The sequence below is a fragment of the Phocoena sinus genome, chromosome 18 (assembly GCF_008692025.1).
Source record: "Phocoena sinus isolate mPhoSin1 chromosome 18, mPhoSin1.pri, whole genome shotgun sequence".
Taxonomy (NCBI): Eukaryota; Metazoa; Chordata; class Mammalia; order Artiodactyla; family Phocoenidae; genus Phocoena; species Phocoena sinus.
In genome coordinates this window covers 78,762,560-78,785,281 of record NC_045780.1, presented here as the reverse complement: position 1 = coordinate 78,785,281, position 22,722 = coordinate 78,762,560, and the positions used below count along the sequence as shown (strand labels likewise).

The 22,722-nt window shown below is 44.9% G+C and overlaps 1 protein-coding gene across 2 annotated transcripts in view; it reads left to right on the top strand.

Annotated features, from left to right (window-relative positions):
* TUBGCP3 (tubulin gamma complex associated protein 3) overlaps nucleotides 1–22,722 on the top strand; it is a 60,683-nt gene that overhangs the window by 10,556 nt on the left and 27,405 nt on the right. For both annotated transcript variants that reach the window (XM_032611307.1, XM_032611306.1), the window contains exons 3-13: nucleotides 64–131; nucleotides 2,871–2,948; nucleotides 4,189–4,406; nucleotides 6,214–6,386; nucleotides 7,388–7,506; nucleotides 8,128–8,253; nucleotides 9,982–10,050; nucleotides 10,416–10,548; nucleotides 12,456–12,622; nucleotides 21,874–21,984; nucleotides 22,313–22,421. In XM_032611307.1, coding sequence (XP_032467198.1) covers nucleotides 64–131; nucleotides 2,871–2,948; nucleotides 4,189–4,406; nucleotides 6,214–6,386; nucleotides 7,388–7,506; nucleotides 8,128–8,253; nucleotides 9,982–10,050; nucleotides 10,416–10,548; nucleotides 12,456–12,622; nucleotides 21,874–21,984; nucleotides 22,313–22,421 — 1,371 coding nt within the window. The remainder of the gene's footprint in view (nucleotides 1–63; nucleotides 132–2,870; nucleotides 2,949–4,188; nucleotides 4,407–6,213; nucleotides 6,387–7,387; nucleotides 7,507–8,127; nucleotides 8,254–9,981; nucleotides 10,051–10,415; nucleotides 10,549–12,455; nucleotides 12,623–21,873; nucleotides 21,985–22,312; nucleotides 22,422–22,722) is intronic.

Below are 22,722 nucleotides of genomic sequence, written 5' to 3'. Positions count from 1 at the left end.
CCATTACTGTGAAGAAGAAACTTCGGTGTGTGTCACTAACATGCTCATTTTCTGACTTTGCAGTTACCCGGCAGAGAAGAGAAGCAGATGCTGCGTTATTTTCAGAACTCCACAGGAAGCTTCACTCACAGGTATCATGCACGTGTCTGAAAGCCGCTCTGCTGTTGGCGAGGCAGTCAGTGTGGCTGGGAGCACATGGTCACCTTCTCTGTGTTGGGTAGTGGCTTTACTCTAGATAGTGTTTGCTTTTCAAAGACGTTCGGTGTTAGAAGTAGGTTCTAGCTGGGTTGAATGTGAAATTGCTTATAAAGATGAATGAAGCTGCAGTGAGAAAGCGATCAGACTTCCTGGGCAGTGAGCGTGTCACCGAAGCCTTAGTTACGTCCCTGGGAGGAAGCACGTCAGCAGAAGCTTTGATGTGTCTACACACGACAGCAGAGGCTTAGCTTGTTGGTGCATCTCATTGTTCATCAGGTGCAATCCCTGCTGTTACTGTGAATAAGTTCCAGTAAATTACTGTCACGGTAAATAAATAAAAAATTGATCTGAACATTTTGTGCTTGGATGTTGATACTTGCACGTGCTTTAAGTACGTTTTTCCATCTTTGATGATATTTATGAAGTTAAGAAATGACCTTGCAAGAGATATGATTAAAAAAAAAACCTTTCAATATGAATATAATCTAACATTAAATTATAAAATCCAAAAAAAAAAAAGAAGAACCTTTTTTTGTATAGTCGTTTCCAGGCAGATAGTTTCAAACTGCAGTATTATTTGGTTTTCTTAAACTTTCTCTATTTTTGAAAACAACTTCACTTGTGCGTTGAAAATTACCAAGATCTTCTTATGAGATGTCACATTCCCGGAACGCTCATTAGCCTTCCTGAGATCCCCAAAGGGAGATTTCATCAGTAAGAGATGTTGTGTCTGTTAACACTGGCCATGAGGTGAAAACATATTTAAGGCGTTTCTAATTTAAATGGCTGTTTCCCACAGTTCAGTTTGGAACACCAAATGCTTATTCCTAAAGCGGCGATGTTTTACATAGTAGCCGGCTTCCTAGGGGTGGAGGCTGAAGCGTGGTGGAAGACGTTAGCGAGCAGCGGGAGCCGTCCCTTCTTGTTGCTGAAACGTCTGCTTCTTTGGAACCACAGCCGTGGTCGGTGTTTGGTCCTCCCTCCCGCCCGTCAGGGCCTTCCAGCAGTGTGCCCGTGGGCACCGGGGCAGGTCCGAGGGGCCCTTTGCCGTTTGCCATTGTGTCCTTAGACCCCAGGCGGGAGTCAGGGAGCAGTGGTGTGGGCAGGGTGTCCTGGGCTAGAAGCTGGACCGTGGCGGGCGGGGCAGAGCTGAAGACAAGGAGGGGCTGCGGGTGGGGGGAGGAAGGCGGGGCTGTGCGAGAGGAGCCTGGGCCTCGGGATGGGTGGGCCGGGGTGCGCGCCGCTCGAAGTAACTGCGCGCGCAACGCTTGTTCCCATGCTCCTCTAGGGCTTACGGGGCCCTAATCCGCGCTTCCACATTTAGAATTCGGGGTGTGCACAGCGTTTAACGTTTTATGTGTGAATTGAGGTCCTTTCAGTTTCAAAGTCTAAGACGACAGCGTCTGAAGTGGTTTATAATCATCTGAAACGTGTGCTGCTGGAGTTGTTGATTCTGGCGGTCCCACCAGCTCTGTTCTCTCCCCCTTGCTGCTGCTTCGGGCCCCGGGGTGCTGACGGGTGTGGATCGCAGCCCCTAGGCTCCCTTGCTTCTGGTTGGCTTCCCCTGGAACAGGCAGGGTAGGGAAGAGTGAGCCCCTCCTGCCGCGCTGCAGGGACACACGTCTCTGTTTCTGAGAGACGCACGTCTCCTCGGGCGGTCCTTTCGTGAGCCTGGACCACTGGGCGATCCTCCTGTGTCTGGAAGGGCAGTTCATGATAGCAAAGTGTATTTGCCCGAACGTCTGCTTACCACTGGGCTGAGGCCTCGGTCAGGGCTGGCCTCTTTCTTCCTTGCTGTTGTCCCAGCTGGGGAGTTGGCTGTTTCTGAAAAATTCTGTGTGAATCAATTAAATACCTGGAATGAAATTATTCTTTAAAGAAACTTTCTAGGAACATTTTATACATATAATGAAGAACTTGTGCAACGTGAGTAACCGTCCCATAATTTGTTTTGTAAATAAAGTATATATATAGTTTCTAGCCTATGCATAGGAAAGGTAGGAATACAGGAATAGAGTGGAATGCGCTGTAAATTTGGGATAAAACGTATCGAGGGCGGGCTGCTTGCTGTTAAGGGTTGTGAATCGGGGGGAGTGATACATGTTTGGAAATTAATGAAATCATTATGATTACCTTACATAGAAACCTAGGGGTAGTTATCCTGACATCTAAGTGCTTCAGAACCTTGAGTTTCCCAAGAATGCATGATGCTGAGACCTACGTCTTATACTTTGGAATTATTTTCTTTTTCCTGATACTCTCTTTTTATGGCTTAAGTTGGACTTAAGGCGGGGAAAGCATTCACACATTTTGTGATGGTATTATTCTTATAATCACTGTGTTTGGGAAGTTGGTTATTATAAGAATTATTTCAGGGAGGAAATACCGTTAGACAGGAATAGGGTAATTGAAAAAATGTTCGCGTTGGGACTTCGGAGTTAGATTTCAGGGGGTTAAAGATTCCAAGGGTCTTGACCTCTTGAGAACGTTCTCTTGCCTTCTCATGGACAGCACTATGGTAGTGCCTGAAAAATCGACAAATTTAGGTTTGATGTTACCAGGTGAATTTTAAAATGCTTCTCTATTTTGGAAATAAGGGTAATTTAGGAGAGAGGAAGATAAAATTGGGAACTAGTACAAAGTTGTTCTTTTAATGTTTTCTTTCTAAACAGGGAGTTTTGAAAAATAAATGGTCAATTCTCTACCTCTTGCTAAGCCTTAGTGAAGATCCACGCAAGCAGCCTAACAAGGTGAGGCTCTATTTTCACAGCTCGATGCCTTTTTAAAGCACAGTGTCTTTTGCTGGGACAGTTACACCAAATTTTGATAGGAATTGGCTTCCATACTTAAGAAAATAGTAGGAGAAAAGCAAAATAATTTTGTATAGTTTTCTGGGCAGTCATGAGGGTCAAGAGATTTCTTTTTCTTTCTTTCTTTTTGTTTTGTTTTTAAGGGCATTTTTAGTCAGTCTGCTGTGTTTCCTTAAGATGTTTCTGAGGATCATGTTATTACTTCAAATATAACAATGTCTGGTTAAATAGAGAATAAACTATCAGTTTTCAGATTTTTATTCTGTGACGTTATTAATATTAGCACAGCTTCATTATTCTTTGGGTTAGAAGACCTTTTAGGGTTTTCTTGGGTTTTCAGATATCATGATGAACATTAATTACTCTTATACCATGAAAAGTTTGTTGTCAGTGGGTTCAGTTTTTGACCCGTGTGGTGTTTGAAAGAGCTATTGGGCTGCCGCCCGGAGTCCCAGAGAGTCTGGTGTAATAAGATGCTCGACCACAGAAATTTGAGTGTTTAGAGAGTTGAAGAATGTGGGTGAAAGAGTCATATTGACCTTTAAAGCCTTAGTCTGAGTAATGGGCATTCTTTCATTACATAATAATGCCAGGCTTCTAAAAATATTTGAGTAATTATTTGAGTTTCAGTTTGCTTGGCTTCTGAGTAAAGTGTTTAGTTATCAGACCATGTGGGAGTTTTGAGATTGAGAAAACGTTCCAGAACTTTATCAGTTCAGGCATGTTTCAAAGCTATAATAACTGATTTCTCGTTTCATAAACGCAGGCACATCTCGTTTTATTGTGCTTCGCAGATACTGCATTTTGTACAAGTTGAAGGCGTGTGGCAACTTTACATTGTCAGACGATGGTTAGCATTTTTAAGCAATAAGGTATTTTTAAATTAAGGTGTGTATATTGCTTTGTAGACAAAATGCTCTTGCATACTCAATAGACTACAGTACAGTGTACACATAACTTTTATATGCACTGGGAAGCCAGAAAATTCGTGTGACTTGCTTTGTTTCACTACTCATTTTATTGCGGTGGTCTGGAACTGAACCCACAATATCTCTGAGGTCTGCCTGCACAAAATCCAGTTACAAAAATAGAACCAAAGTCTGAATGTGAATTGTCTTTGCGGGTGTGGGAAAGCGTTCTGTAATTTCGTACCCATATTCGTGACGCCTTTTATTTTCAGGTTTCTAGCTATGCCACGTTGTTTGCTCAAGCGCTACCCCGAGATGCTCACTCCACGCCCTACTACTACGCCAGGCCTCAGACCCTGCCCCTGAACTACCAGGACCGCAGCGTCCCGCCGGCCCAGAGCTCTGGCAGCCTGGGCAGCAGCGGCGTCAGCAGCATCGGCGTGTGCGCCCTCAGCGGCCCGACCCCAACGCCTCAGCCTCTCCTCCCGGGGTAACCCAGCTCGCGCGCGGGAGTCCTCACACAGTAGGAGCGGGGGGTGCTCGGCCTTTAACCAGGCATTTTGTCTTCGCCGAAACTACCTCCAGAGCCTCGTATGTGCCAGGGATGTTCTAGGCGCCGGGTCTGAGGTGCTTTATCTAGGATGTTCCCTTCCAAGCACTCCCTCCGTTTCAGACGGAAGCTCTTCCTGCGTTTAGTCATAGCTGACTGTGAAGGGTTTGGGCCGGCTCCCGCCTGTTAAGGCACAGACCCGTTAGCAGGGGGCCCGCTCACGCGACGGCGTGCAGAGCCTTCTCTGGCCGTAACTGAGCGACAGGCTCTTGCTGGGCTCTCGTACTTCTCTCAGTGCACGTTGCCCCTTCATAGGTGTGCTGTTCTCTTCCTCAGTTATTTAAAACGTCAGGAACATACGATAAAGCTGTCTCGTCCTCAAGTGCTGAGGTCTTCAGACTGAGGCACCTTACGGTGCTTTTACATCAACGTGCTGTCACGTCCGGTCACACGCAGAGCTCATGGCTGAGAATAAAGAAGCACCAGTGCCGGAATGGACTTGGAACGTTGCTCTCCTGCATGTTTTTCCATACACGTTCCTAGAAATCCCATTAACGCAGACTGTGCTCTAAAATGTCAAAAAGTGGGTATTTTTCCAGGAGAACAGTGACCAAGGATTTACCATCAAATGACGTTTTCCACATGAGCGCAATACAGTTATAAGTCACTGTGCGACTTAATCAGAGTTTGTTAAAGTTATCAGAAGCTAGAATGTGTGTACCACACGTGTGGAATAAATGGAGTCTAGTATTTTAGAAAGACAGCAAAATACATCCCAAAATTTCATCTTAAACTCATATTCTGGCTAAAAGAATAAACAGATGTTCTTATTTTCCCCTTTAAAATAAGTATTTGAAATAATTAGTGTCATGATACAGAAAAAGCTGTATAGACAACTTTGAACTGAAGTGGTCTTTTAGAATTTTTTCTTAAATTTAGGACTATTCAAAAACATAGTTTTAATTTAGTGTTGTTGATGACTTTTTCCCCCCGTCAAAAATAGGGAAAAGTCAGGGCCGTTTCAGGTTTTTCTTTCCTCTCTTACTCGACCAGTGAAAACCAGAGCTCACCACTTGGAAGCAGTAGTGCCACTGAGATCCTCGTTTCTGTATTTTGCGGTCCCAGGAAGCACTATTTTTGTTGCGGTTGTCAAAACATGTCATTAGAAATCAGCTGTCAGCTTCCTGCATCTTTAGGGAGCAGCTTTGACACGTTCTCCAAATTATTAGAAGCTGTCTTGACCTTCGATGTGCCTTTGCCTTGTATTTTATGTTTGTGCGTTTTTAAAACTAATTGCAGATTACGACGTTTCTTTTCGTATCAAGTGCTGTGAAGACTGAGGGACAGGGAGGACGGAAGGGGGACAGTGTTTCGGATTTTTTTAACTCAACGAATGTTGACTGGATGAAAGATGTTAACTTTCAGGGTAAAACCAGTAGTGAATCTCAAAGTGGTTTTAGCTGGGTGGTGTGTGTTATGTATTTGTAAAGAAAAGTCCAGTAGGTTGTGACTTGTGTGTTGAGAAGTCTGTGGAGGGGGCAGGAAGAGCCCGAGAGCCACCGCGGGAGCCCAGGAGGCCTTGGGCGTCGTCGCTGGGACACGGGGGCGCGGTGGTGGTGTGGCCGCTCGGGCGTCTCAGGATTAAGTCACTCAGTATAGCAACTCAAGCAGTGTGTCTTCGGCTGTCTCAGTGTCCTCCGTGAAGAGCCGGGCATTTGAAGACACAGACGGTCCCTTCCTCTTTCAGACAGTCTCACCCAGCTCCGGGCGTGGGAGATTGTCTTCGACAGCAGCTGGGCTCACGTCTTGCGTGGACTTTAACTGCAAACCAGCCTTCTTTACAAACCACTACCTCGAAAGGTGTCCCCAGCGCTGTTTCTCGCAACGTGACGAGGCCACGGAGAGAAGGGGATGCAGGTGGTGAGTAGGGATGCACCCCTTGTTTTAAACGCTCACAACCTTGGCCTGGTTTCTCGTTCTGGTGACGGGGTTCAGGAGCCTCAGTCCTCCAGGCTGGCTTTGTCACCCTGTCACCCTGACTGTGCCTCCCCAGAGCCGCCCACTCCTCAGGTCCTTGCCGAGTGCTTTCCTGGGTCTGCTCTCCCTTCCCCAGTGACGATAGGCCCGGTTTGCTGCAGTCTGATATTTATGGACCATTATCGCCACAACTGACTGCAGCCTGGAGTGGGAGCCTGACCCCACTGGGCTCTCACTGTGTCTCCTCCCACTGAGACCTTGGATCTGTGGGCTTTGCCTCTTGTCATGACATTGGGTAACACCTGAATTCTGAGTTAGCTTTTGTTCCAAGGTTTGTGGAAATCATAAATCCCTTTCTGCTGTGTTAACTCCTTTCGTCATGGTGATGGAGATGGAACCAGGTCTGCATGCTTGCTGTGTAGCCAGTTTTCTAAACATCGTATGAAATAATTATCCATCCTTTTGTGATTGATTTGTGCTGGTCCTTGATCATGTATTACACTCCCACATATTGCTTTGTCTTTTTTTTTTTTTTTTTTTTTTTGCGGTACGCGGGCCTCTCTCTGTTGTGGCCTCTCCCGTTGCAGAGCACAGGCTCCGGACACACAGGCTCAGCGGCCATAGCTCACAGGCCCAGCCGCTTCGCGGCATGTGGGATCCTCCCGGACCGGGGCATGAACCCGTGTCCCCTGCATCGGCAGGCGGACTCTCAACCACTGTGCCACCAGGGAAGCCCTGCTTTGTCTTTTTAAAAGACTTTCGGAAGAGAAATTATATGATCTCCATATCATTTTCAGAAAATCCTTTTTTCTTATAACTTCATATTCTTTCTCATCTTAAACTCATTTGTTTAGTTTTTAAATTTTGTTCTGGTTGCAAATATATATCACCTGGAGCGAATTGTGTTGTGCGATTTATTTCACCTTGTAAAAACCGTGTTACAGGTGCTGTGGAAGTTGCCGAGGCAGCCCTAGTCAGAGATATTCTGTACGTCTTCCAGGGCATAGACGGCAGAAATGTCAAGATGAGCAACGCTGACAACTGTTACAAAGTGGAGGGAAAGGTACGGTCACTGAAACCCCGTCTGAAGTGTTCAGAAGTCAAGACAGATGGCATCAGGACCAGGCAGGCACGGTTGGTTTGTGAGGCAGTACTAGGGTCACGAGGGCTGGCGTGCAGATTCGGGAGTCCTGGTCAGCCTGCACCACGGAACCCTGGTTTGATCCTCAGCGTGTTGCCCCCTTTCCTCCTGTGGCGGTGGTGCCCGAGTTACCTGATGGCCAGGTATCCTGGCATCTTTGCTTCTGTCTTCCAGAACCTGCCTTTCCCACAGTCCTTCTTGTTGACCCTCTGTCCTTTTGCGACTCTTAGCCGAGTCACGAGGCCACTGATGTCACAGACTGTCCCTGCCATGCCGGCACCCCGGCCAGTCACTCCTGGGGCGGTGGGACCCAAGCCTAACACTTGCTCCGAGATGTCTTACTTCCCTGCCTGCTCTGTGATGCTTTTTGTTCCCTAGAGTCTCACTGCTTTCACTTGAGTGATGGTGTATTAGTTATCTTTAAGTTTCTTATGTTGAAGCCTAAGAATTATAAAAGTACAAATGGTTAAAACAATAATAATAATTAAAATCCTAGTGTTAAAAATTTTTTTATTTTAAACTCTGGTTATATTTACTTTTTAGGCAAACCTAAATAAATCTTTGAGGGATACAACAGTCAGACTTGCTGAGTTGGGATGGTTACATAATAAAATCAGAAAATACACTGACCAGAGGAGCCTGGACCGTTCATTTGGACTTGTAGGCCAGGTATGTTCTTTGTTACGGAGACACGTGGGGTTTTGGGGTGACATTCACCTCGGGAAATGCTTAATCTCCTTAGAATCTTATAAGAAAGTCATTCTGAAGAGGGTTCTTTTTACATAAAGAAGGTTTGAAAATGGACTGTGTCAGTCACGGTCAACTCAAGAAAAGAGAAAACATAGTGGATAGTGACAAAGATAATCAAATATAGCGATTTTTAAAAATGTTTAATGAATACTTAGGAACACTGACCATGTTTGAGTCACTTTACATATTTTAGTGTATTTTCCCTTTGACTTGATTCTCTCAATTAAAAAAACCTTTTTTTAATTGAAGGCTAGTTGATTTACAGTGTTGTGTTTCAGGTGTATATCAGGGTGATTTGGTTACACGTATATATGTATGTATTTTTATTACCTTCCATTGTAGTTACAAATATTGAATATCGTTGCCTGTGCTATACAGTAAATTCCTGTTTGTCTATTTTACTATAGTAGTGTACATGTGTTAACCCCATACTCCCAGTTTATCCCTCCCTCACTTCCCTCCCTTTCCCCTTTGGTAACCATACATTTGTTTTCTATGTCTGTGAGTCTGTTTGTGTTTTGTAAATAGGTTCGTTTGTATTATTTTTAGATTCCACATTGAAGTGGTATCATATGGTATTTGTCTTTGTCTGACTTACTTCACTTTGTATGGTAATCTCTAGGTCCATCCATGCTTCTGCAAGTGGCATTATTTCATTCTTTTTTACAGCTGAGTAATATTCCATCGCATATATGTGTGTGTGTGTGTACACGCACACACACCCCCACACCACATCTTCTTTATCCAGTCATCTGTTGATAGACACTTAATGTTTCTTTTATGTTCTCTAACGTTCTTCACTAGCGATATTTTTAAATTGGCAACTCCATGCCAGTTCCCCCCATTTTGGTGAGGGGAGTTGTACCATCCACATTATTAAAAACTGCCTTGTGCCTTTTCAATCTCAAATTCTGAAAAGGTATCAGAAGGACCTTCACATACTCCTGTTACTCTGGAATGAACTCTGGGTATAAGCCTAGGGATATGCAGGAGGAGAGCCTGTGACAGAACCTGCAAAGGACAGACAGGTTTCTCAAGGACATAGAGAACATACTCATGGTTACAAAGGGAAGGTGGTGGGAGGGATAAATTAGGAGTTTGGAATTAGCAGATACACGGTACTATGTATATATAAAATAGGTAAACAGCAAGGACCTACTGTATAGCACAGGGAACTATATTCAGTATCCTGTAACAAGCTATAACAGAAAAGAGTCCAAAGAAAAGAATATAGATGTATACATATATATGTATAACCGAATCACTTTGCTGTACACCTGAAACTAACAGAATATTGTAAATCAACTATACTTCAATGAAAAAAAATTAGAAGGGACGTAATCTGAAAATAAAGCATCAGTGTCTAAAGTGAATGCCCTTTAGCTTATGAAAAATGCACTGTGTTTCTCCACTTCCCTCCTGCAAAGCTCATGCTGAGGGACAGCCCTTTCCGGATGCTATTAAATGCGTATATCGTGGTGGGTACACCTGCGTGGGGACTGTGGACAGAAGCGGACTTTCATCTCGCGGACACCTGAACTTTGTCTCAAGGCGTCGTCCTGCGAGGTCCCCGTGTGTTGCGGTGTAGTGACCGTCGTGTGCAGTGACCGTGTCCTGCTTTAATTGTGCTCCGTCCTTTCTCCACAGAGCTTTTGTGCTGCGTTGCACCAGGAACTCAAAGAATACTACCGATTACTCTCTGTTTTACATTCCCAGGTAAATACCTTATTTTTAATTCCTTCAGGATTTGAAGTGTTAGGAAATGCCACTATACAGAATTTTTAAGTTTCTTCATACATTACTCTTTATAGATAAAAATCTGACAATCCTGTTGGGAAGGACTGGATATCTGTAAAGTTTCAGTGTGTCCTAGAGCCAGTTCATTGCTAATTTTCAGGGTCCTGTCTGCCATTGAAACAGACCTCCTTTGTAGCTTGAAGGAACTGTCGCTGTCTCAGAGGGACCTTCTGTTTCATTTTTATGCGGATAATCCTTTCCCCGTGTCTATTTCACGTGGATTAAGACATGCTTGGCCTGTTTGGTGACCTGTACTTACACATTCTGTCTTTCCTGTTTTTCAGCTACAGTTAGAAGATGATCAGGGTGTGAATTTGGGCCTTGAGAGTAGCTTAACGCTCCGGCGTCTCCTGGTTTGGACGTACGACCCCAAGATAAGACTGAAGACCCTGGCGGCCCTGGTGGACCACTGCCAAGGTCATTTTGCTTTATTTCAAAGCAGGTTTTAGGGAATGTCACCGAGGTTTGTTTTTGTGCCTGCCCTTCTGTATGCTTAACAGCCAGAAGGATGCTGATTAAATACAAATTAATAGACGTGAAATTATAGGGAGAATAACCAGCTGCCCGCATAGCCCAGTGTTTATGCTTTGGAGGCTCAGGACTTCCTTGAGGGGGAGGGGGCGGGGTCTAGTTTTCAGAGATTTCGCTTTTTCCTGTGGCCCACGGTGTTCCAGCTGCTTATCTCTGTGCCTCTTATTTGTCTTTCAATTAGCAGCCTCTCCTAGCGCTTCACTCCCCCCAGGTTCTGGCCCACGTCTGGGCTCAGCAGCTGCGTCACAAGTTCCCTTGTTTGCGCGTCTGGGTGGGGCCTCCCCTGCGCTCTCGGCCTGTGTTTCTAGTTGCTTCTCAGCATCTTTCTCACTGTGTGTGCTCCCTTGGCCAGGAAGCCCTGTGTCTCTCCTCACCTGTAACCGTGGGCACTGGGGATCCCTGCCCCCTCGGGGTGGGAGGGCCAGGTGAGATGTGGGGGCTGGTGACCACCCTGCCCTCCTGGCTGCGCGTGCGCTGCCCCCCTCCCGCGGGATGGTTCTCGGGGCCACTGACTCCAAGGGCACGGTGTGGGGGGCACCTTCCTCAAAAGAAGAAAGAAGTCGAATACAGTGAGTAAATGCCTCCTTTCTCTCCAGCTACCGGCAGCCCCCCAGCTGTCTTCCTGCCGACCCCCATCCGTTTCATGGTCCTGGCGCCTCCAGGTCCTCCCTAGGCCCCCAGGCTTTGCCCTCCCTGGGGCGCTGGGGTCCCCGCTCCGGGCCTTCTTCATGCCCTGTCCTCATAACCTGCCAACTGGCTCTGTCTCTGTGCACACATGCCAAGAGGGATCTCACTAAAGTCAGAGCACATCAGTCCTTTCCTTAAAATCTGTCCGCAATCCGAAGACGCAGACGTAGAGAGAATGGACTTGAGGACATGGGGAGTGGGAAGGGTGAGCTGGGACACAGTGAGGGAGTGGCATGGACATATATACATTCCCAAATGTAAAATAGATAGCTAGTGGGAAGCAGCCGCATAGCACAGGGAGATCAGCTCGGTGCTTTGCGACCACATGGAAGGGTGGGATAGGGAGGGTGGGAGGGAGATGCAAGAGGGAGGGGCTATGGGGATATATGTATGTGTATAGCTGATTCACTTTGTTATACAGCAGCAGCTAACACACCATTGTAAAGAAATTATACTCCGATAAAGCTGTTAAAAAAAAACTTTCTGCAATCTAACGAACTCCAGAATTATTCACATGGGAACTCTTCGTGTGCTTATACTGTAGGATCTGGGTTTTGCCACTCCCAATATTTTATGCTGAGCTGTGCTCCTGGGCACAGGGCCATGTTTTCAAACTGTAGGGCCACCAGTTAGTTAATGGGTTATGACATCAGACTAAAGAGTTGAGACCAGCGTATTATACCAAAAGGAAAAAGGAAAAAATAGAAAATCTTAAAGTGTAAGTATTGTTTGTAAAACGCTTGTTTTCTATATATGCCTATTTGTGTATTGGATTGCGGTATAAAGTGTGAGTCTTGATGTGGGTCTCAGCCAAGAGAAGGTGAAGAATTGTGTTCTCGATCGTATCTCGAGTCACGTTTTCCAGAGAGGCCGTGGAGAGTCGCGTGAAGCCCAGGTAGAACCTAGGCCTCTGGGCTCCCGGTCCGTCACGTGTTGACTGCTGCTCCTACGTCCAGACGGTACTGAGAGCAGCCACACCGTATCTCCGTGACTTGGCCATCTAAGAGAGCAGCCACACCGTATCTCCGTGACTTGGCATCTGCATCAGTGTTCAGTTGTTGGTTTCTGCTGTGAGTGTCAATGTGGATGTTTTGCTGTGTCCCCAGGAAGGAAGGGAGGTGAGCTGGCTTCAGCCGTCCACGCCTACACCAAGACGGGGGACCCTTCCATGAGGTCCCTGGTGCAGCACATCCTCAGCCTGGTGTCGCACCCCATCCTGAGCTTCCTTTACCGGTGGATCTACGACGGGGAGCTTGAGGACACATACCACGAAGTAAGGGACGCGGCCCCTTCTCAGGCGCGGCTTTGAGGAGCATGGGAGCAGTTACCCTTTCTTGATTTTTTCCCAAAACGATTTCCTCCTCACAGTGGCGCCACCACACCTCATTTGCCTGCCCGGCCTGCTTTGCCAGCTACCTCGGTGATCAGAGCTGTATTTGGTCAGTGAGAAATCGTCATCCCCGTTTGAGCGGTGGGGACCTCAGCAGGGTCAGATCGCTTGTCCCTGTTGATCAGCAAGCTCGGGCTGGGGGTCCCTGGTCTTCGTCCGGTTTTGCTGGCGGGGGGTATTACGTGTTCTCGTGCTTTGCACCATTGCCGTGTGAACTGAACTCATCTGGTTCGCTGCGGCGCTGACGGTTTTAATGAGACGGGTTATCTGTGTGTGTACGTGTACCTATTGAAGCACAGCTAGTTCTGCCAGAATGCAACGTATTTGTCCCTAAAAACCACTGCTGTGCAAAATCACACGGTAACAACCAGGCTTCTGGCAAAGAGTAGAGTGAGGGGCACCACACTCAAAAACCTTGTCATTATGTTACATTTAAAAAGGGTAGGAATTAAATGGAAGCTGTAGCACAGTTTTTTACACATATTAAACGGTTAAGGAATGGGCAGATTCTAGAGTAAATATGGCATTGACCTTGACAAAGCCCTGGTGTTAGCTTGTGGGCCTGGGCGGAGGCAGGATGGACGGTCGTGGCTGCTGGAACGCGTGGGTGAAGGCGGCAGGGCAGTTTCAGGTGCGTCTGTGGGGATGTTCGTGTGTCCCACGTGGCTGGGCTCCTGTTTTCACCTAGTTTTTCGCAGGTGAAATTGCACGTAAGCAATCGTGGAAGCGGATCTGACCGTAGGTGGTACTGTTTTGTGCTTTGGGGACACACACGGCATCCACATGTGCATGTGTGCTGTGGAGGCCCCCAGGGTGCCCTGTAGGCCTCCTGTGCAGGGTTGGGCTTGTAACTGTTGCCGCCTGGACACGGCCCTTTTGCCTAACAGCTCTCCTATCCGAGCAGATTATGTTCTTATAGTTTTAAATCTTACCCACATTATTAGAGTGAACACCACTTCATGTGCCTCCCTGGGAGTGTGTATGAGCTTCTCTGAAGTCAGTCCTGGGAGATGGGCTGGCTCGGCTGTGGGGAGGGCACAGCTGTAGGTTTGACTCCGTCTCGAGTGCTGGGTGGCTTTCCCGGTCCCCACACTCCATGCACCCCCGTCGGCTTATTCCTCCTTCCTGTGTGCACTTCATGTTACCCAACCTGAGTAAAAGTGTTTTTAATCTAATGTATGAGATGTGGCGTCTCCTATGGTATTTATGTATTTGTGTTTCACTGGTTACTAGTGAGATTGACCAGCTTTTCGTGTGTATTGGTTATTTTTATTTGTCCTACTAATTGCTGTTTGTATTGTTTCCCCATTTGTCCTGTGGATTTGTCTGACTTTTTAAGAGTCGAATCATGGGATGGGTTTATACATTTGGATATCTTGTATCTGTAATTGCACTTTTTTCCTTTAATTATTTTTCTTCAATCATTTGTTTTCACATTATTTCAGACTTAGAGGTGTAAGAATAGAGCCGAGAATCATAGGCCTGACGGATGCTTTCCAGATGTTGGTTTTGCCATGTTTTATCATATACTGAATTCCCATTTACACTGGAGTCTGTTTCTGGACTATTTTTTTCTGATTTTTTTGGTTTGCTATTTCTTTGTCAGTAGTACTTAAGCGTAGCTTTAAAGTTTGATATCCGGTAGGGGCAGCTCTTTTCACAGTCGTCCTTGTTGTTTCTGCACATTTCTACTTACATATAGATTTAGAATTACCTTGTTCATTCTGCCAGATAAAACCTGAGAGAGTTCCTAGAAACACAAACTATCAGACTGACTCATGGGAAAAAGAAAATCTAAATAGACCTGTAACAAGTAAAGAGAATAAATCAGTGCTCTAAAAACCTTTCCAGTAAAGAAAAGCCCAGGGCCAGATGGCTTCACTGGCGGATGTGACCAGAGTGGGGCCGGCGCCATGTCTGCCCCTGTCTGCCTGGCGGGGCTCCTGGACCTGCTTCCTCTGGCCCGCCGTCCACTCCTCCCCAGTAACTTCCCTGCGTGCAGCTCCTGTTGGTCTTTGTTGGAGGCTCTGCAGACAGAGCTCACTTCCTGTGTAACGTGGCTTCATCCTGTGGTCCTTCCAGGAAGCTCTTTGAAACGCCCATGTTTACCTGGTTCCCGGGAGGCTTTTCTCTCCCCCTCCTGCTGCAGAGCGACTCTCAGTGTCCCACCTTGGTTGACTCTGGGTTTGACCGACTTGCAGCCCAAGGATGAGTTTTCAGTCCTTTTATCTGAAAGGAAAACTTCCAGGTGGCCTCTGAGCTTTGCTATTTCTGTGGTGTCATTAAAACTGCCTCTGGGTCCACCAGTTGAGATTTTACTTTTATTTTATTTATTTATTTATTTATTTTAAATTACTTAATTAAGTTTTGGCTGCGTTGGGTCTTCGTTGCTGTGCGTGGGCTTTCTCTAGTTGCGGTGAATGGGGGCTACTCTTTGTTGCGATGCATGGGCTTCTCATTGCGGTGGCTTCTCTTGTTGCGGAGCATGAGCTCTAGGGCATGCGGGCTTCAGTAGTTGTGTCACATGGGCTCAGTAGTTGTGGCTCACAGGCTTAGTTGCTCCGCGGCACGTGGGATCTTCCCGGACCAGGGCTTGCACCCGTGTCCCTTGCATTGGCAGGTGGATTCTTAACCACTGCGCCACCAGGGCAGACTGGACTTTTCTTTTAATTATTAAAAAGATATGATCCTTTAGTCCAGTGGTGCAGGGATTAGTATCCAGCTTTTATTTTGTTTATCTTGTATTAGGATGAAGTGCAAAGGCAGGCAAGACTAGAGCCCTGTAAGAATTTACAGATGTCCTCTGGATAGACATTTTTCCAAAGAAGACATACAGATGACCAACAGACACATGGAAGGATGCTCAACATCACTAATTATTAGAGAAATGTAAATCAAAACCACAGTGAAATATCACCTCACACCTGTCAGAAATGGTCATCATCAAAAAGACAAGAAATAACAAACATTGGCGAGGACGTGGAGGAAAGGGAGCCCCGTGCACTGTTGCTGGGAGTGTGAATTGGTGCAGCCACTGTGGAGGGCTCTCAAAATAATTAACAATAGAACTACCATAGGAGCCAGCAATTCCGTTCCTGGGTATATACCTGAAAAAACGTAAACACTGAATTGAAAAGATACATGCACCCCGATGTTCATAGCAGCATTATTTCCATTTGCCAAGATAGGGAAGCAACCTAAGTGTCCATCAACAGATGAATTAATAAAGAAGATGAGGTACATATACACACAATGGAACACGACTCCGCCATAAAAAGAATGGAATTTTGCCATTTGCAACAACGTGGATGGACTTGGAGGGCATTATGCCAAGTGAGATAAGTCAGAGAAAGACAAATACTGTATGCTATCACTAATATGTGGAACTTAAAAAATACAACAAACTAGTGAATGTAACGAAAGAGAAGCAGACTCAGATGTAGAGAACGAACTAGTGGTTCCAAGTGGGGAGAGGGAAGGGGGAGGGGCAAGATAGAAGTGGGCGATTAAGAGGTACAAGCGGTCATGTATAAAACAAGCTACAAGGATATATTGTACAGCACAGGGACTATAGCCGGTATTTTATAATAAGTGTAAACAGACTTTTAATCATTGTGAATCAATATGTTGTACACCTGAACTTATATAAAATGTACATGAACTATACCTCAGTTAAAACAAAAGATTTTACAGATGCACTGAATGATTGGTGTAAAAAGTACTTCCAGTGTTTGGGGAGAAGTTTCAAATTATTTTTGGTTCTTACAGAGTAGTACTGAAAAGAAAACCAAAGTTTTTCATTTTGCTCCAATGACTGTCTAGGGAAACTCTATCATGAGACATTTAGTGGCTCACATGGGTTCTCCCCTGTAAACCGAGAGAGGTGAACAAATTATGCCAGTGTGTTCAAGGTAAGGACATGATAACTCAGTGCTAATTTGTTTTATAAAGGATTGGTGCCTTCAACTAGGAACGGGAAAATAAGGGAAAAGTTAAAAGTCAGCACTCTTGCTTTCAAAATTAGAAAAATTTCAGACAGCAATCAGATGTTAGCTGAAAAGCTCTGCTGAGGCTCCCAAACCCGCATCCTTGGATCGCAAGGTCGGCGCACCAACGAGAGAGAATGCAGGGGCTGCTTTTTGGACTATCTCTGTGGACGCCTTCAGCCCTCTCCTTATTTTGTTCCGCTTACACTTTTGCTGGGAATTACTGGATTTAAAGGTTGACCGTGTACCTGTCTTACGCTTCGGCACTTTGACGCCCGCCCCTGAAAGCTGTCGTCTGCCAGGCTGCCTGGTCAGCTCCAGGGCCTTCCCCCGGTCCAGAGCCTCCGGCTTCTCTCCGCGTGGCCAGAGGCGGGTCTCTTGGTGGCGGCCTGCCTGTCGACCCGTTGAAGTTGGGGTCCTTTGTGGTCTGAATGAATGGATCTGGTCTTAGAAGATAAGTCGCTTGCTGAGGAAATTACCCTCTTTATTTCTGTTCTTAGCAGGAAGACCTTGGCGTTCGTCCAGCACTTCATGAGAAATCCTGGTTCAATTATGCTTTATATTTTCCCTCACTTCTTTCTGTGTCTGACACAGTGGTGAAAATTAAAGAACCTTGAGTGGAAAGTGCATCAGTAAAATAAAAGCGTATTGCAATTATATTCTGACCTTGATTCTTTTCCTCCGTAGCTACATTTTTCGCAAGATTAATTATATTCTAAAGTATGCCCAGGTCTCTCGGTGTTTGCTTCTAGATGTTTGCCAGTAGGGTGATTGAGTGCTACTTTGCCCTCGGATGAAGTGATGCTTTCGTAACTTCTAAAGATGACTGAATGCCTGAGTCCTTTATCTTTTAAATTAAATTTTCTTATTGTTCATACTGATAAAAATCCAGCTGTACTCCAACTATCAGGATAAATTAGTGTGTTGTCTGTAGAAACTAGCTCTTCTGTTTAAGTGAATAACAGATAAATAACAATTTATGTGCAGTTAATCGAATCTGTTGAATGGCAAGCCGCAGAGCGGACACTGTGGTGGCTGGGTAACCTCTTAGATTGTTCGTGGTGAGCTTGTGACACTGTGGTTTCTATCAGGGCTGATCTGAGTTCATGTTAAAGTGGTGATAGCCTCATCGTAACAGTACTGAAAGCAGTCGCTAGTTATGTGTTTAAAATTAGAAAGGGAATATAAATTTAAAAACTAAAGAAAGGAATATCAACAAATACTTTCATAATTTAAATTGATATCTAAAGATAAGAATATGAGTTGGAAATAAATGTAGCAATCTCGTCCCCGTGATCATAAAAATGTTGGCATTTGTTCAGACGCTACTTAAAGGAAACTGGAATAGGGTCCTCGATACCATCTAGGATCAACTACAAGGATCAAAGATAAGACCTTAACATCATTAGAAATTTTGTTTCCTTCAATAACTACCCTTGGGAGTAGATTTCTGTGAACAGGAAAAAAAAATCTTTTTTAGTTGATCGCCTTGGGAAAACAGTGTTTCTAAAAAAATTCTTACTTGTACCATATGTTCACTCATTGGCCTGAATTACTCAGTTCTTTTGAACAGTATTTTTTTCTGATTTAAAAATGTGCAGTTAAAACGTTTTTGAGTATGTAAACACAGAGGGGAAAATTAAAATTTATTGAATCTCATCATGAACCTATAACCTCTGTTAATATTTTTGTATATCCCTTTTTTACAGTGTATTCTTACATATTTTTATGTGCGTGTATATCATACCACGCATAGTATTTTGTAACCTCTTTTTTTAAAAAATAAATTTATTTATTTTTGGCTGCGTTGGGTCTTCGTTGCTGCTCACGGGCTTTCTCTAGTTGCTGCGAGCGGGGGCTACTCTTCGTTGCAGTGCATGGGCTTCTCATTGCGGTGGCTTCTCTTGTTGTGGAGCGTGGGCTCTAGGCACGTGGGCTTCAGTAGTTGTGGCACGTGGGCTCAGTAGTTGTGGCTTGCGGTCTCTAGAGTGCAGGCTTGGTAGTTGTGGCACGTGGGCTTAGTTGCTCCGCGGCATGTGGGATCTTCCGGACCAGGGCTCAAACCTGTGTCCCCTGCATTGGCAGGCGGATTCTTAACCACTGCACCACCAGGGAAGTCCTGTAACCTCTATTTTTATTTGAAGTAAATAAAGGAAATAATTTCGTGCCATTAAACCTTATTCTTCTATACCAAGACTTCTTAAAATGTGATCTCTGAAACTCCTGAATAGCACATAAAACTGTGTATTTTGTGGATATAAGCATTTTTTTCCTGGGAAGAAAATCTGTAGTTTTCATCAGATTCTCAGAATGGCTTCTGATAGTTAACAAACTTCATTTTAATGAATTAATTAATTTTTTTCCAGCCATGACACGTGGCTTGTGGGATCTTAGTTCCCCGACTAGGGATTGAGCCCAGGCCATGCAGTGAACGTGCTGAGTCCTAACCACTGGACTGCCAGGGAATTCCCATACTTCATTTTTAATGAATGACTACATGATAATATTTTGTAATTCATTTTTACACATTTAGTGTGTATTAGAAGTATGTTGTGCCCCCAAATACTTTATTCCAGTAACGCAAGGATAATGTTTCACTCAAAGTTTCTTCATCTGTATTCACAAACGGAGGTGGTCTGTAGTTTCCATTTGGGGCATTATTTTTATCAGGATTAGCTCGTGTTAAACGAGATTCATTAAATAAACAGGTACCGCACATTCTTCTGTGGTCTAGAATAATATAAGAAAGATACCTTTTTTTACAGTTTAGTAGGCCCCACGTCTTAGTGATAGCAGTTTACATTTCTGATTTCTTCTACAGATACTGTTCTTTTTAGAGTCTTCTCTCTCCCTCCCTCCTCTGTTTCTCAAGCCCCTTCCTTAGGTTTATTTTGGTTATTTACTTTTTGCTAGGAAACTATTAATTTTGTATTGCTATATATTTGCTAAAAATATTTTAAAAATTCTTTAAATCCATTTTGTATCTGCAGACACACCTTTGTAGCCAGGGTTGTGTGTTATTCACCAATTGGTGATTTGGAATTTACGTAAAAATCAACAAAAAGGCATTTAGGTATGTTAGGACTTCAATGGATCTTACAGTCCAGTGGGAGGACCGAGCTGCCATGTGTAACGTGGCCATTGCTGCATCTCAGACATCCAGCTGCTGACTTAAAGTACTTCCAAGTACTCAGGCTGTGGTCCAAATGCCATTTCTCCCTGAAAAGGACTGGGGCTCCTTGGAGAAGCAGCTGATTCTAGGTCGAGGGAGAAATGAACGCTTAGGAACCTAGAGCCTGGATTAGGCCAGCAGCAGGGAAGGCACCTCGCGTGGAGTCTGAAGGATGCAGCGTCAGCTCAAGGCACTCCGCCCTCCCAGGATGGGCAACGGGACGCCGGGAGGGATAGTAACTGAGATGGATCGAAGCACCAGATGCGCTCCAGTCCATCTAACTAGTCGCTGTGGACGGGTGTAAACATACTATCAGACACTCCTCAGCGTCTCTTGGTGGAGTCAGTTTTTCCCCTTTTAATCTTTCGATGTAAGTGACTGTCATGATCGCTCCTGGTGAGGACGCTAGCTCAGAGGAAAGGGTGCTGGCCTGGCCAGTAAAGAGAAAATGCAGCCCAGAAGGAAACAGACCCCAGTGTCTACAGTGTGCAGGGATGGAAGATCTAAGGAACGAAAACAGAGCAGCAGGAATACAGCTGTCCCTCGGTATCCATGGGGCATTGTTTCCAGGACCCTCGCAGATAAATGTTTGCAGATGCTCAAGTCCCTTGTGTAAGATGGTGTGGTGCCCACCCTGCCCGCATCCCTGGGTTCTGCATCCGTGGATGCACCCAACTGTGGATACAGAGGGCCCAGCGTGCTTACTAAAATAGTGGAGAATAATCTAGCTCCCCATTCCATAATCTAGGATGGGGAGCTCTTAGGAAGACAGGAGACCCAGAAGCCATAAAGGAAGACGGTCACCAATATGACCCAGAAAGAAAAAGACAAAACATGGAGCAGACCATAAACAGTGGCAGATCATCAATTTGGAAACATTTGTAATTCTTAATGATTCACAAATGGTCACTCTCTCTTATATAACAGCGAGCCTCTGTGTATTGGTAAGAAAAAGACAGTAGAACGATGGGATGAAGATATAAGAAGACAATTCACAGGAGAAAATCGTGTGGTAATCAGCATTATGAAAATGGGCCCAACTTCCTTTGTCGTCAGTGAAAGGACAGTACAAGCAACCATGATTTTGCCTGATTGGCAAAATTCAAACCGAGCAAGGATGCAGAAATGTAGAGCTTCCTGTGGTGGGAGGGTCAGTTGACAGGGCCGTTTGGAAGGGAGATCTGGCATTGTTCATAAAAATTAGAAATTACTTTGACTCAGCAGTTCTGCTATTAGAGATCGAGTTTATAGAAATAAAAGCACAAGTCTGTTAGGACTATGACTGAAAAAGGAGAGTGGCCTCAGTGTAGTAGCAAACGAGCTGGAAACCATAGCAGCTTAGTTTTCTCCTTAACACCCGTGCCCTTTTGGATGTCAGGGAACAGGCCGGTGGGCGGGGTTAGGGAAGGGGAGGAAGTGAACAGGGGAAGCTTCTGAGCGCAGTGGTTCTCGGAGGGCGCCACGCGAAGGTCGCTTCCTGCAGTGCTGCAGGTGGACCTGGGGCCTCTGCAGGCGGTGCACAGCGGCAGGAGGAGACGCTGCTGATTGGTGGAAGGAGGAGAGGAAGACTCTGAATTGGCTTGAATTGAGTATTCAAACAGCCCCAGAGGCTTGTGTGCCTTTCCTAAGGTGGTGGGAAGAGTCCGTGTGGATTAGGCAGGCCTCACACTCAGATCCATGATGTACACAGCAGAGGCTGTGATTGATATTATATTTACAAGGGCGACCACATGTCTTTAAGAAAAAGCTTATCTTATTTTCACTATATTTTGGTTTTAAAAAGTGGGGAATAAGTGATTCCATTTAGAGGGATCTATCAAAATGCCTCTTAAAATGAGATTTCTTGTATAAATGGTAAGCCTCCCAATATCTGGAGAATTCTGCTCCCTAGAATTACTTATTTCTTGATGTTGCTGTTAGCTAATATTTCGCCATAAATATCACTTTTTAATGTTTCACTGCCTCTTTCCTTTCAGTTTTTCGTAGCATCAGATCCAACAGTGAAGACAGACCGGCTGTGGCACGACAAGTACACCCTGAGGAAATCAATGATCCCATCCTTCATGACGATGGACCAGTCCAGGAAGGTAGGGTGGGACTGCTGTGACTGTGATGTGCTAATGCTGTATTTACCTGCATCCGGTGACAAAACCAGTCTTCAGTTACACACAGTTCAGTGGCATTTTAGGATTTACATTCTTGAGGTGAAGTATCTGTTAATTGACTGCCTCAACGCATTAATATGTGTTTGTTAATAACAATTTTTTCAGTTCCTGGAATTCACTTGATACTATCCCAGATGTTCTTATTATTTAGTTTTTAATCAGTAGAATAATTTGTTGCTTATGAATATTTGTAGTGCTTGATCATTTTAATTTTGAATAAAGGTAACTAGAATATTTTCCTTTCTTTTAGGTCCTTTTGATAGGAAAATCAATAAATTTCCTGCACCAGGTTTGTCATGACCAGACGCCCACTACAAAGATGATAGCTGTGACCAAGTCTGCAGAATCACCCCAGGACGGTATGATGACGATGATGGTGGTGATAATGTGATGGCACAATGGTGGTGATGATGGTGGTCGTGGTGATAGTGGTGATGTCGGGGTGACGTTGGTGATGGTGCTGGTGACAGTGCTATATATTGCTTGAAGTGTGTTTCGTTCAATAGGACTGACAGATTTTCTGAATTATTATCCAAGATACCTTAATACACAGTGTGATACATATAAAACATCTATTACTGTGTAAATTTTGAATTTCCTTTCTTATACAGTTAAACAGTAACTAGGTGTAGCTATTTTACTCTCCTTGGTAGCTTGTGT